Source organism: Phyllostomus hastatus, unplaced genomic scaffold (assembly GCF_019186645.2).
Source record: "Phyllostomus hastatus isolate PE091 unplaced genomic scaffold, TTU_PhHast_1.1 phas_contig_159, whole genome shotgun sequence".
In the NCBI taxonomy this organism is placed as follows: Eukaryota; Metazoa; Chordata; class Mammalia; order Chiroptera; family Phyllostomidae; genus Phyllostomus; species Phyllostomus hastatus.
Genome location: NW_025333640.1, coordinates 28,074,243 through 28,089,039, shown reverse-complemented (window position 1 = coordinate 28,089,039; position 14,797 = coordinate 28,074,243). Strand labels below are relative to the sequence as shown.

General features: G+C 41.2%; 1 protein-coding gene across 10 annotated transcripts in view; it reads left to right on the top strand.

Moving 5' to 3' along the window:
* The window catches only part of GAB1 (GRB2 associated binding protein 1), a 114,914-nt gene extending 105,149 nt beyond the window's left edge, over positions 1-9,765 (top strand). For all 10 annotated transcript variants that reach the window (XM_045831073.1, XM_045831074.1, XM_045831069.1 and 7 more), the window contains 4 exons: positions 308-401; positions 2,069-2,192; positions 4,380-4,502; positions 7,319-9,765. In XM_045831073.1, coding sequence (XP_045687029.1) covers positions 308-401; positions 2,069-2,192; positions 4,380-4,502; positions 7,319-7,477 — 500 coding nt within the window. In that variant the 3' untranslated portion in view covers positions 7,478-9,765. The remainder of the gene's footprint in view (positions 1-307; positions 402-2,068; positions 2,193-4,379; positions 4,503-7,318) is intronic.
* The last annotated feature ends 5,032 nt before the right edge of the window (positions 9,766-14,797 follow it).

The window sequence follows — 14,797 nt, the reverse complement described above, 5'->3', positions numbered from 1 at the left end:
TTACTCTCTCTTGTCCTCATTTGGTTTATCTTCATAAAATATTTACTTAAGAAGCAACATGTTGTGATGGAGCTTTCGGCTTTAAGTCAACAATCACAAACATTATCCAATTCACTTTGTCACTAACTGTTTAGCTGTGCAACCTTGGGCAAATCCCACAACATCCACAACCCTTGTTCCCCCTGTGAAACCAGCTGGTCCTAGGTTACTCTGGCTGTAACACACAAATAGAGCTAGAGGGAGAGGGTCTGCTTTTGTTTTCCAGATTTCTGCATCCTAAAATCTCTTTTCCCCTCTTTCATTGCAGCCAAGCCAGCACCATTAGAAATAAAACCTCTGCCAGAATGGGAAGAATTACAAGCCCCGGTCAGATCTCCCATCACTAGGAGTTTTGCTCGAGAGTAAGTCTTTGCTTAAAATATGTAGCTTGGTTGTTTGTTGTAGTGGAGAATATCTAGAATAGTGGTCTCCACGGGGTGGTCTGGGGAGACCCCCTTTTGGGGGTTCTGTGAAGTCGAAACTGTTGTCATTGAGATGCTAAGATGTCACTTGCTTTTCCCACTCCTCTCCTCTCGTGAGTGTACCCTGGAGTTTCCCAGAGGCTACACGATGCTAGATGATATTGTGTGACACCTAATAGAATGTGTATTGTGTGTTCTTATGTTTAAAAGAATTTTTCTGCTGTTTGTAATATGGTCAATTTCAATGGATATGACCCATGTAACCAGAGTTTCTTGCCGTTCTCAGCAGGTTTTAAGAGCGTAAAGGGTTCATGAGGCCAGAAATTTCTAAGAATTACTGATCTGGAAAATATGGTCATTTCTTGTGGGAATTATTTAATTAAGATTTACTTAAGTGTATATAGGGAAATGAGTATATGAAGTTACAAACCTGTGTTGAATATTTTTTCATGTTTTATGTATCCATATAGTTATTTTCAATAAGAATTCTTAAATCTTTTATTTGTATATCTGTGGGGACTGTGGGGGATGAAAATAAGTCTACCAAGACATGATCTGCTTGGGGAGGAAAGGTGGCCGATCTCTCAAAGGAGAAGGGCCACGAGCCTGTTCCTCAGTGGGCTTTTATTGGGTTCAGTTTGCACAGGAATACAGGTAAAGCTCATCAATCATTGTCAGGCAGTAAGGATCAAACAATAGATAACATACAAAGAACTATGAGGGCTATTTTGAGTCAGGGTCTCTTAGCTAAAGGGCCATAAAACTTAGGGGAAACAAACTCATTCTGTGCTTGAGCCCTTATCATTTAAATTGAGGACACTCTCAGCAAAGCAGGTTTCACAGGATTTTATGCATTCTTTCTTAGGCCTGATCACCCCAGGGAACCCGCCCTTTCCAGCACAGGGTACCCTCCAGCACCCACCTCCAGCATTGTTTCAGGCTTAAGTCAGGCAGGGGAAGTAAGGCAGCCAAGAGATTAGGAGACTTCTTGCAGACAGAAAGTGGACTCAGGCTATGTCAAAGCTGAGGGGTGAGGGTCCATCACCCCCTTTTTCTATAGTCCCTCAAGTCCTTCCCTGAGGGCCCCCTCATGACCGTGCCTGTCTTAGGTCATCCCCCCCTTGAGGAATCTTACCCATCATTGGCTAACCAGTCATCCACCTGGGGCCAAGCAGGGTGAAGAGAAAGAGGGCAGAGGAGGCCCCCCTGCCAGAAAGATAAGCTTTGTCTCCTTAGTGGCTTATGGTCCCAAGTTCGCTCACTCAGCCTTAGCCACAGGGTGTTACAGCTTCTGAAACCAGGCAGGGCAGTTCCCAACATATATCTGTAACTTTCTACTTTCAAACTCCAAATCGCTAGCAATACTTTTTGTTCTACACAAGTAATTTGGTGCCCCCAAAATATACCTTTGCAGTAGAGCTACAAATACTGGTTGTGCATTTGGATGTGTGCAGTAAATTGTATGACAATAACTGTGCACCCTAGATGATTATGGACTTAAAGTGGCTATTTCTGAAAGGATGCACACTGTCACTCATTTTTATTTTGGAGGTGACGTTAGGAACTTTGTCACGGCTTGTGTTGGTGATGATCGTTTCTGTAACTAGCTCCTCCAGGTTCCCCATGTCTCCCCGACCCGACTCGGTGCACAGCACAACTTCAAGCAGCGACTCGCACGATAGCGACGAGAACTACGTCCCCATGCACCCCAATCACTACATTGAAGACTCGGTATGTAAAGCCTTCATCTTCTCTCTCTGCCCTCCCAGTCTGTCGGTCTCATCCTTACAACTTGCCTTATATTTAAGGCAGAAGGATAAAAGACAGCTTTTTAAGTGCTTTTTAAAAAGAGTACGGTGAAGTCTAAACCCAATAGAGAGTTACAGTATAATATCAACCTCTAAAAAGTGGATATAAAATTAGTCAAAAATGGTAAAAGGTTTCTAGTTGTAGTTTTTTTAAGACAGACTTGGTTCGTGAAACTATGCAAGAAAATACACTCTACCAGATGCCTCCTGTTCATTCGTACAAAGATACTAAGTCAGGCATTCGTCAGTTGAGCCCTTCAAGTGGCCCCTGGAATTCAAATGAATTATTATTCAAATAATTCAAATTACTACAGATAAATATCGTCATACAACAACAACAACAAAAATGTGTTCAATGATTTTATGGATTTTTACAAGAATTTTAGAAAAACAAAGTGCTACTGTTGTTTTTATTTCACTTTTTTAACTCGCAGAGTGCTCATAACAGCTCCAAGAATCTTAGGGTTTTTCTAAATTGTTTCGGGAAAACACCCGGTGAAAGGCTAGAACACAGTGACAAGCTGTTCCCAGTGAGATTAGACCGAGAGCAAACAGACTTCCCTGTAGGGACATAAATTTTAATAATAAGACAAAAAAATTTCCAGTTCGGTAATAATTAGAAAACAGTTTAACTCTTAATTCTGAGAAGTTCTCTTTAGGAACAACATACTGAGATAAAGTGTGTACGTCATATGAACTCTTAGGTTCCTTTCGTAGCCTGTGACAGCGGAGGATTCTAAGTGTTTCCAATCAGGGGAATTCTAGGTATGGGTTCACTGGTCACATCTGAACACAAAGTTTTTTCACACACATACACTCCTGCTTGATTTTTTTTATGTGATAATGAAAAATCAAGTCATTTAGAGAGAAAAAATCAGTTTCTTTATGAATTAAAAAAAAAAGGCAGGGGCAAAATGGCTATCTGCACTAATTAAATATCAAAACTTGCTTATTTTTTTTTGTTCCTTGCATGTTATTGTTAATATTTTGCAGTGTTTTGTTAGAAATAGTTGATAAGTTTGGCTTACCAGCCTGTTCCTACACATACAGCCGTCACGCACAGCCGGGCAGGTATATCACTGCGTGAGCACCCTGCGTACAGCGAGTCGTGTACGCAGCACAGCACGCTGCCCTCCTGAGCGCTTACAGCCCAACCTTGCCCCGCTCACCAGGCTGTGGCCCGTCAGGTGGAGCCGAGTCACCGCAGATGGAGGGCACCTTTTCCTAATTCACGGAAACGTGGCACATGGGCTGTCAGTAGCCCTGCTTAAAAATAGGGGAATAAACTGTGTTTTTCCAGCAGTTGTCTTTGCCCTGAATCCCAGCTTACTCTGTTCAACCTGGGCAAAAATTGCAGTTCACCATCCCCCATTTTTCTGTACTTTTAAGAGACTAGTCAAAGCCAATAGAAGGCAGAGGAAATTAAGGGGTAAAAATTCCAAATGGTTGAAATAAAATAGACTTTGTCAATAAAGTCATCGTTCATAGCCTTTAGTTAGCAAACCTAGTTCAATCTAATTTCAGTGTGAAAGACTTTAAATATAGAACTTAAAAAAATTAATTTAGAAGCTGGGGCTATAAGGATCCTGCTATTTACAAATATCATTTTAATAATGTTCAGCTTGAGCTATCACAACTAACGTTAGCTTGATGTCCCGGTCTTGGTTTGAACCAAGTTTGACTTTTTAAAAAATTGATTTTCAGAGAGAGGAAGGGGAGGGAGAGGCAGAGAGAGAGAAAGAGAGACAAACGTTGATTTTTGTTGTTCCACTTATTTATGCATTCACTGGTTGACTCCTGTAGTTACCCTGACCAGGGATCGAACCCATAACCCTAGCATATCAGGACGATGTTCTAACCAAGCAAGCTACCCAGCCAGGGCCCGAGATTGACTTTTGAAACTACTTCTAGCTTACTCTAATTTTTTTAGTCAGTTTTTTAAAACATTAATTTCCCCAATCCTAAAAGGTTATTTAATTTTTCTATAAGCAGACTTGTTATCAAGCTATGTCCTTTTGAAGTAAATATTTAGGCTTTCGCAGACAACAGGCGAGAAGAGCAGCATGTCTGTGAGTGTGTGGCGGTTGACTGTGCTGTATTATTCTTCCAGAATCTTTTTGGCAGTAACAGCCTGGATGGAGGGAGCAGCCCTATGGTCAAGCCCAAGGGAGACAAACAAGTGGAATACCTCGATCTCGATCTGGATTCTGGGAAGTCCACTCCACCACGCAAAGTAAGTGCAGCCCCCTTCCATAAATACGGGGCGGGGCGAGTGTAGGTTTACAGTTGTGAGTGCACGACACATTGAGTTTACTCTTTTTAATTATCTATTCTTTATTGTATCGTTTTCCACACACATAACTGTAAACCTCCATTTGCCCCACCCTGTACTGTTAGATCATGTTTTCCCCCTAAAGAACCGTATCTCCTTTGGGGGAATTTTGTTAGTATGGTTTCATTTAAATTTAGTAAAATCTGTTATCTAACGCTGTTTCATAAATCACAAGTAACAAAGTTATGGAGACTAATAAATTACTGTTTTCTTTTCTGATGGGTTGGAAGTTGTACACTTTCTACTCCTTTAGTGGTTACCATTGAAATGCTTATGTAACACATTCTAAAGTTAATCGTCTTTGCTCTCTTTTCCATTGTTAGCTCAAATTACTTCCCTTCTGACTTTTGTGCTATTTTTGTCCAAACTTTTGGTTTTTTAATTTTGCGAAACCCACAAATTAGACAGCAGCAGCAGCAGGAGCAGTAGTCTTACTATACAGACAAGGCTTATGTACAGTTTCCAGCAGGTGTGCCAGCTCCGTCTGTAACCATTCCTTTTTGTAGCATCAGCCTCCCTTCTCTGACCACTTTGCTTTCGTGCAGGTGTGTTAGTGGTATGTTCTTGCAGTTTCTGTTTAGCTGAAATGTCTTTTCCTTCTTTGTTAAAAAAAGAAGAGTTATTTTTAGCTCACAATTCTTGATGGACAATAATTTTTTTAAAAAAAGTAGAAGATGCCAGCCCTGGCGGGCGTAGCTCAGTGGATTGAGTGTGGGCTGCGAACCAAAGCATCGCAGGTTCGATTCCCAGTCAGGGCGCATGCCTGGGTTGCAGGCCACGGCCCCTAGCAACTGCACATTGATGTTTCTCTCTCTCTCTCTCTTTCTTTCTCCCTTTCTCCCTCCCTTCCCTCTCTATTCCCTCTCTAAAAATAAATAAATAAATAAAAGCTTAAAAAAAAAGTAGAAGATGCCGTTCACTCTCCTCTGGCTTCTGTGGCTCCTGTTGAAAAGCATGCAGTCGCTCTCAGTGCAGTTTCATTGTGGGTTCCCTGTCTCTTCTTTCCAGCTGATGCTGTGCCCTTTCTGGATCTGGAGCCGTGGGGCAGCGCTCTGCTCCCTCTGTTGCCCTCACTCCTTGGGGATTTTCCTTATTTCCTAGCAAGCCCGGCAGTGTACTAGTAACTACTTTTGTTTTAAGTTTGGCTGATATTTGGTTGTATTGTAGGAGTAAGACAGCCAGCCCATCAGCCTGTGTAATTTGCCGTTCTTGAAATACTGCTTTTCAAAAAACATTTCTTACTTCTTCGGGTGTTCTTCGGGTTTTACTGCCATGTGTTTGCACACTTAGACATAGATTTCTTTTTATTCATCCTGTCTGGTAGAAGTTATGCTGTCTTTACTTCTGTATTCTTTATGAAGTCTGAAAAAGTTTCAGCCGTTATCTCTCTGCGTACTGCCCTTCCACCCTTCTTTTTATTCTCTCCTTGGCGGTTTCTGATCAGACATTAGCTGGCACTTCTCGTTCCAGCTTCTGTACTTCTTCCTGCTCTTTCGTATTCTCTCCCATTGTCTGTCTGTGCTTACTTGGATACTTTCTTTAGCTCCATCACTAAGTTCACTAACTCTCAGCTCTTCTGTTTGACCCATTTGTATAATTTTTAATTTCAGTTATTTTATTTTTTTACTTCTAAGATGAAGTTCTGCTTGTTTTTTTTTTTCAAATATGCTTAGCTGACTTGAATAGCTTCTTATTCCTTTCTTATTTTATTCATTTTATTTTATTTTTAAATTCCTTGAAGCATTTTACACATATATATTTTGTACTCTTTATGCAATAATTTCACTATCTGAAGTCCTTGGACATCGGAATCTGTGCTTCATTGTTTTTGCTAACTCACACTCTTGATGGCTGCTTTGTGTGTGTGTTTCTTACATGGTTACTGTGACTTCATTTCTCTGAGGCTGTCTGTGGGAAGCCTGCACTGGTTCCTTCCAGGAAGCAGGTGGTGCCACCGAGCCAGGACCTGTCAGTTCCCTTCAGGGGCCCCTGGCTGAGCACCGCGGTTCTGGTTGAGCATGCCGGCCCGCCCAGGACCTCCTGCGTACACTGCCGAGACTGACATTCGTGCTGAAGACAACACCGCCTTTCCCGTGTGGCAGCGCTCTGCTCCCTCTGTTGCCCTCACTCCTTGGGGATTTTCCTTATTTCCTAGCAAGCCCGGCAGTGTACTAGTAACTACTTGTGTTTTAAGTTTGGCTGATGTTTAGTTGTATTGTAGGGGTAAGACAGCCAGCCCATCAGCCTGTGTAATTTGCCGTTCTTGAAATACTGCTTTTCAAAAAACATTTCTTAACTTCTGAAAGTAAGCACTGACACATGTTCCCAGGACTTGAAAACGTCCAGCTTGAGCTAAAGACGAAAGGGAGAAGCGAGTTGTGCCCCTCATTGAGATGGACCAGGGGTCTGCAGTCCCTGCTCTGTAAGACTGTCGTCAGTGGGGCGGGGGCGTCAGTTTGAGTTCTCACCGCACCCAGTCATTTCAGATGGAAGGGAAGACAGGGCACTGTTGGGAGAGAGGCAACATTGTGAAATCGAGGTAGTGTTATCTCTGTCGTGATCAAACAGAATTTCAAGAGTTGCTCCTCGTGTATGTGCATCTGTGTTTTAAAACTAAAATTTAATCAGAAGCAGAAGCTCTCCTTCAATGGGGGAAATTTATGGGGTGTTTTATTTGTATTCATTCATTCATTCGTTCGTTTGTTCGTTCGTTTTAGCAAAAGACCAGTGGCTCGGGAAGCAGTGTGGCAGACGAGAGAGTGGATTACGTTGTGGTCGACCAACAGAAGACCCTCGCTCTGAAGAGCACCCGGGAAGCCTGGACAGATGGGAGACAGTCCACAGAATCTGAAACGCCGACCAAGAGTGTGAAATGAAGATATTCCTCCGCTGTGTCCTGAACAAAAGAGAACCGAACTGTAAAGCTAAATCCTGTTCGACTGAAGACGACGCTTCTACTCTAGGTAGCTCCTCAGCTGAGCAGAGTGGAAGTCCAAGGACCTTTCCGACATAATCAAGCAGTGGAGACTGTCAATGGTGCTTTGTGGTATCCGAACAATTCATCACGTGTAGATAAGGTGGGAAAATAGGGTTGTGTAGCTCCCAGGAAAAAAATTGGTTCCGTAGTTAACACACTTGTAGTATTACTGTATTTATGCACTTTTTCATTTAAAACATTGGTTGGGGTATTCCCAAATGTACCTTAACATAATTCCCTTGGGAGTTGTTGTTTTTCTTCACACTACTCTATATAACAATACTAAGTTAACTAAGCTACCTTTATATTTGGAAATTGCTCTTTAAACTTCAGTGTATGTAACAGTAAGATGAGAAGTAGATTCACAATTTACCTTTCTACCTGAAACTTCAGGTGGTAATCATTAAACTATAGAATATAGTTGGATTCATCATTCAATGCCTTCCACAGTCCTAAGGATAATGTACATACTGGTGTTTGGACCTAGTTCTCTGGTTCGTGTTAGTCCTCAGTGGTAGAACTTGACTATATTTTGTTAATTACAGTGTTCTTAGTTCATTGGGTGAAGATTCTGCTGGGTGGGATCTTGTACCTCGGGAAGACTGAGTAATCGCACCACCCAGTAAGCCTACAGATCACTGATGGCGTGAGGTGGTGATGTGCTCTCACACTTGTGAACATGTATTCAACTGTACATCATTTGCAAAGCGTAGTTTATGTAACTAATCAGGTACGTACCAGGCACTGACTGACGTGCTACTACACTGATCGGGTTTAGACAGCTTTCGTTGTGTTCTTGTTAGTCCTGTGTTTGGTGTCCAGTCTGGAATTAATGAAACAGTTGACATTCACTGTTAGCTATAGCAACATACTGTGATTTTTTAATTAGACAGTAATTCAGATTTATTACTCTAAGAATGAAATTCTATCTTTTGACACCATAGTGCCCTTTCTATGATTTTTCTTAACTTTACTTAATATTCTTCTTGGCCTTATATTTAAATCCCTATGCAATTAATATTTTATACCTGCATTTTTTTAAAAAAAAATAGATGTTATGTAAGTGATTCTCCTATGTAGCACCTGTTGCTTTTCCAGTAAAAAAAAAAAAATAAGTATTTTGTACTGTGATTTATATTCACTGTCCCAGTTCAGGAACTATGGGAGCCTTGCTCTAATGTGAAATCTATAGTCTTGGACCTCTTTCAACCAGATTTCTGAAACCACCAGAGGAATTCTATAATTCTGTCTCACCTATGACATAGTTTTGTGACATCGATATCAAGACCACCAATTATAGCGAGGCTACAATTATATTACCTGTCTTGGCTTTGCTAAGTAATTTAGAAAGCAGATAGAGTTGTTTGTTTTTTAAATAAGTGACACACAATCTCTTCTGTACTTCAAGACCTGCTAACAGTTTTTAGAGGGGGCGTTGAGAGAGGAGTGCCCATGGCGGAGGCGTGACGCCCCCCACGCAGACCCCTGCTGCCCGAGAACGCAGACGCGCCCTCCTGACCCCTGGCCTCGCGGCGTGGTGGTGTGCCTGCTCATCGCAGCGGGTTCACCTCCCCGGCCCCCAAACTAAAAACGTTCATGACCAGATGCATTGTAAACTGGTAACATTTGATGCTTTTAAATGTTTGCTTCTTTTTAAACAAAACCTAAAATGCAGAAGTGAATTTTGGATTTTTAAATAAAAAGCTGGTTTGAGTTTGGCGTGCACAGGCTGTTTTCTCATGGGACCACAAAATGAGATCGAAGGTCACTGCAGTGTGTCTGGCCCTTCAGCACACGCTGCACGGTTGCCGTGGGATGGTGCGGAACTGTGCTGCGTGGAGGAGGCTGTATGTTGAGATGACAACACTACAGCAACTGTATTAATTTAAAAGCAGAAGTCTTGTCTAAAGCTGCCTGTCAGAAGAGGCTAAGACAGCTATGGAAATTTTAGTGTAATTCCTTCTTTGCTACAAGTTCCCAGATTTGAAGATCTCAGCACTCTAGCTTGTGGGAGTGTTCCTATGATATGGAGGAATTTAAGGATTCAAGTGTCTTAGGCGGCTTGTTTCAGACGTTGAACATTGTATTAACAAAATAAACGAAAAGGCAGTGTCTTATAGAGCACTATTTTCCAAACAGTTTTTAGCACTAAGAATCCTTTTTAAATAAAATTTTGTGTAACCCCAATACATCAAGCCTGAAAAGTTTATTTATCAGTGTATTTTCAGTTCACGTTTGTGTTCACCTGTTTCAGTCTGTGGCTAAGAATATTTCCGAATACCACAAATATGAAACTGGGGAAATATGACAGTTGGTGAAAGGCTTCAGCAGCCAACTTATTTCTCTACTTTGTTTTACATGCATACTGTCAAGAAAACTTTGATTCACACAGACATAAGTAAGTGCAAATAATAACAGGTTTCCAACACACATCTCAGGAGGTTCTTGAAGTTGGGTTCCAAGGTTGATACCAGAGCAAATTATCTTGGTAGAGGAAGGTACATACATAAGCAGTCTCCAGCATGGTAAAATTGGGGTATGTAACAGATTAGAATGTGCATTTTTATTAAGTTTTTAAAATATGTACTTATAAAAGCAAATTTGAGTCAAACCCTTTTACCACCCCAGTCACCTCCAGGGACTCGCGTTTTGGCCTGAGTTTTGGCCGGGCCTGGGCTGAGAACCACTGGTTTAATCACGTGACAATTAACACATCAGAAGTCCTTCCCTCCCACGTGTTTCATGTTCTCTGCCTTTTATTCCTTATTTGGAAAAACTAAAATTTCTTGAAGGTTTGGATACCAAAGCACAGTTCTGTTGTCAAAATTCAAACTTGAACAATATAAGCGCTGTAACCCACAGAGGGTATCACTTAGTAAGCTGTAAAACATGGTTTTTATCTATATTGTAGTTTATATGTTTTCCTCTTTATTTCTGTCAGTACCACATAAGCTACTGTGAGCATTTTAAAGAATTCCATAAAGGTACTATGAGTGTGTGTGTGTGTGTGTGTGTGTAGCATTGTATTTAATCATTGACTAAATTCACTTTGATGCAGAAGTACTGCTATACTTGTACATTAAGGTCACAAGTCAGAATTTGTCCTGGACTCTTTGTATTAAATTAATGGGGGTGTCACAATCTTTATAAATGCATTTAAACTGGACATTGAACACTAGTGTTTATTTTTCTTTTTCTACTAGTGAGTGAGAAGTTGCCTGCTTTCCCATTCAGTGAAATCTGTGTTATTTTATATATTGTTAAAAAGTTAAAATGCTCCCAAACACTCTCAGTGCATCTGTATTCGGCCCACTAAAAGCACTGGGATTAGTATTTTGAGTGAACACCAAGTCTTTAGAATTTGGGGCCCAGCCTGGCGGGCAGCTCCTCCCTGTTCCTGCTCTCCCAGGTCACTCGGGCAGGACTCGGCCCCCCTCTCGGAGTAGGCAGTTGGGGCTGGGACAGGCAGTGCGTAGGACCGAGTCAAGTGGATACACAGAGACAGAGGATAGGAGCTACTGCCGATGACATCTGATACACGTAAATCTGCACGTAATTTAAAACGCTGGAGACCGTGAGATGGAGAGCCCTGGTGTAAACGAGTGTGACGGACATCACAGAGTTGGTGGGATGAAAAATTGGTCATCAGGTCATGCAGATGATTGGTTTGGGTGTGACTAAATGTGCCTCCTCTGTATTACTGCAGCTGGAAGTTAGCTCAGCTTCTCTTCCAGTTTAGTTTGTTTTCTCTTCCACAAGTTAAGCTTTTTTTAGGTTCAGTACAATGTCTATTACAAGTTTTAACAAACTATTTAGTCAAGGGCTTAACATAGTTGCTGCTTCCTTTGCGTCAAAAGGCTTTGTGTGAGTCCTTGTAACCTTCCTCACGTGTTGATGATCATCCCAAATGTGAGCAGCAAAATCTTATGTGTAAATTTATTTCCCCCTTCTTGCACATCTTCTTTTGTAAAGATCCTATGTAGATACTTTCTGCTACCAAATAAAACTTTTCAAGCAATTTGGTTTCGAGACCTTAAATAGTCCATGTGGATATGGAGATTGTGAACCAATAAGAACATACAAATTTATATTTTTGACCTTTCCTTGACATCTTTATCTAAATAAAAAATCCAGTTCTGCCATGAGCTATACTCATGGCAGAATGTTAGTTTTCCAGTGCTACTTCTACAATGAGGTCACTCATTTTCTATAACAAAGATGTCACTAAATCCTGATAAAATACAGTGGTCCACCCTCTAACTAAATAAAAGCTTCTGAGACTGTTGTTACACACATATGTCCTTGGTTTTTCCTTCTCTAGACAGTGCTACCAGTCTTCTGATGCGTAAAAAGCCAATACATAATGGTCTGCGTGCAACCTTGACCATCAGAAAATAGGTTTTGTGTGTAAAGCGTGATTTGCGCTTCCTCGTTGCTGCGGGAGCTCGCAGACACCTGCAGTATTTCATAACCCCCCGAGTCGCCGTCAGCCCGCCCGTGGGCCGACTCCGCCCAGCCTCCGTGCCTCCGGCTCTCGCCACGTCATGGTTGGGAAGTTTGGGGTGGGTGAGGTTATCTTCCTTGAGGGTCTTCTCTCCACATCTGTCTTTCTGTCACCTTGTAAATGGTGAAACTTCTGGATATTTGCATGTTAACCTCTTTGCGACAAGCATCTTTCCCTGATGAACACTTTTTGAATTGCAGTTGTGTTAAGTTTTTCAGAGAGTAACTTGGCAATTTTGTGAATGTGTCATTGTGTATTTAAAAGCTAAGTCCATGGTGGCAGGTGTTTTATTAACTGTTATGAAGGGTAACATTTCTCCCTTAGATTCCCTGTTTTAAGATTACAAAAAAAAATATTTTCTTAGTAAGTGAACACCTATAGAAAGTTAAATTTATAACTTAAAGTTAAAATTCTATGTACTTCATTAGACAGAATTTTATTACTAATATGTTGGTGATCAACTCTCAGCATAATGTGTCTCTGATCTTGTAAGTCGTGCTCAGAACATTTTGAATACTCAGAAAAGAAAAGAAATCAAATCTCTCAGCATAACCCACTTCCTCCAATATGGCATTGTGGTGTGTCTCATCGTAGCTGAGCTGCGGTGCCTGTGTTTGTTCCAATGTTGGTCTGGACGTTGCTGTGGCAATAGTTGTAGATGGGATTAACATGTACGGTTAGTTGACTTGAAGCAAAGCAGATCACCCTCTGTAACACAGACAGGGCTCATCCTGTCAGGTGAAGGTTTAGAGCGAAAACACGTTGCCCACAGAAGAATTCCACCTCAAGATGGTAACGAGAATCCTTCCTGAATTTCCGGCCTGCTGGCCTGCCCTACAAAGTTCAAACTCGCTGGCCCTCACAACTGTGAGCCAATTATCTAAAATCAGATGGATGGATGGGTGGATGATGGATGGATGGTGGATGGATGGGTGGGTGGATGGATGATGGATGGATAGATCAATCCTACTGGTCTATTTCTCTGGAGAAACCTGACCCATTCAGATATTCATTAATTGGAGTGTCACTTACATGTACCAAGCAATGGTTTCGAGATTTAATTTGAAATAAGTTGGCAGTCCCGAGGCCCAGATTTTTTTTTCTCTCCTAAAATTAAGGTGTGGGTGGATTTCTGAAGCCATATACTAACAGTGAAGCCTGTTTCTGCTTCTGGTGACCGTAACTTTTCTGTCTTTCAAGAACTGTTAAACCACCCTGGCTGCTGTAGCTCAGTGGATTGAGCGCGGGCTGCGAACCAAAATGTCGCAGGTTCGATTCCCAGTCAGGGTACATGCCTGGATTGCAGGCCATGACCCCCAGCAACCGCACATTGATGTTTCTCTCTCTATCTCCCTCCCTTTCCTCTCTAAAAATAAATAAATGAAATCTTTTAAAAAATATATATTACAAAAAAAAACTGTTAAACCAGTGTGTTCAGTGTGGGAAACGGTGTACTAAGAGGAACAGAAAGGTGACTGGGTTCTTGCTGTGTGGGTACGAAATTCTGTTAACAGAATTTCATTTGCTGTCGTTTGGGTTGTGTTATTTAATTATCTTTGCTTTAAATTTCCCTTTCATATGTAAAACACATATCCTATATACCTCTAAAAGTATTTTGTATTCAATTTGTAAAGTCAGTGACTCCAGAGGTTGCTCATTTCAATCCTTAGACAAAGTAATAATTCTAAATTTCAGACAGAAGAAAGTCCTGTCGTCTCAGATTTTTATTCTAGTGGATGATGGCCTATTAAAAATTTAATCATTTCACTAGAGTAGCTGCTATATAGATGGTGTCATGCTAGGTGTTCTGGGACACACTGAAGAAACCTACATCGTTTTTATCTTTACAATAATATGTGTGAAATCATCACAAGTGATATGGGGCAATAAATAATTACTTCTGACATACCCACAAAGGAGCTACCCAAAGAAAGACTGTCAAAGTATCAGAGTCAAGAAATACTTCATTCATACTAATTGGCAGTTACAAAATAGCCACAGGGATGTAAAGTACAGCATAGTCAATAATCTTGCCACAACTATGTATGGTGTCAGTATATGATTGTCCGACCATTATGCTGTACACCTGACACTAACATAAATAGTATTGAAAGTAAACTGTAATTGAAAAATAAAGACGCCCTGGCTGGTGTGGCTCAGTGGATGGAGTATCGACCTACGAACCAAAAGGCTGCTGGTTCGATTGCTGGTCAGGCCACAAGACTGGCTGCGGGCCAGGTGCCCGGTCGGGAGTGTGAAGGAGGCAGCCAGTTGATGTTTCTCTCCCTCTCTCTCCCTCCCTCCCTTCTCTCTAAAAATAAAATCATCAAGAGTATTTAAAAGAAAATAAATAAATAAACAAATACACTTCATAGAGATTGGGCTGGACTTTGGAGGATTGGTATGAAGGAAAAGTAATATGAATGATTTATTCATTAGTTTGCTATTAGTTTAGTTTTATGAGGAGTGTGAAAACGAGAAGAAAGGTGGAATATGGAGAGCTGTGTATTGACTGGAAGGTTATAAATATATGTAATCTTTGTAACGTTATCTGTGTAACAAACCAAAATATAAAAAAAAAAAAAGTCCATCTATTCTCATAGGTCACCTGGTCAGAAATGTGGGAGTGTCTTGGTTCTGGTATCATAGAGCAGTTCTAACTCAAGGACACTAATGCAGCGACAGTCAAATCGGCCGAGACTGTAGTCATCATGG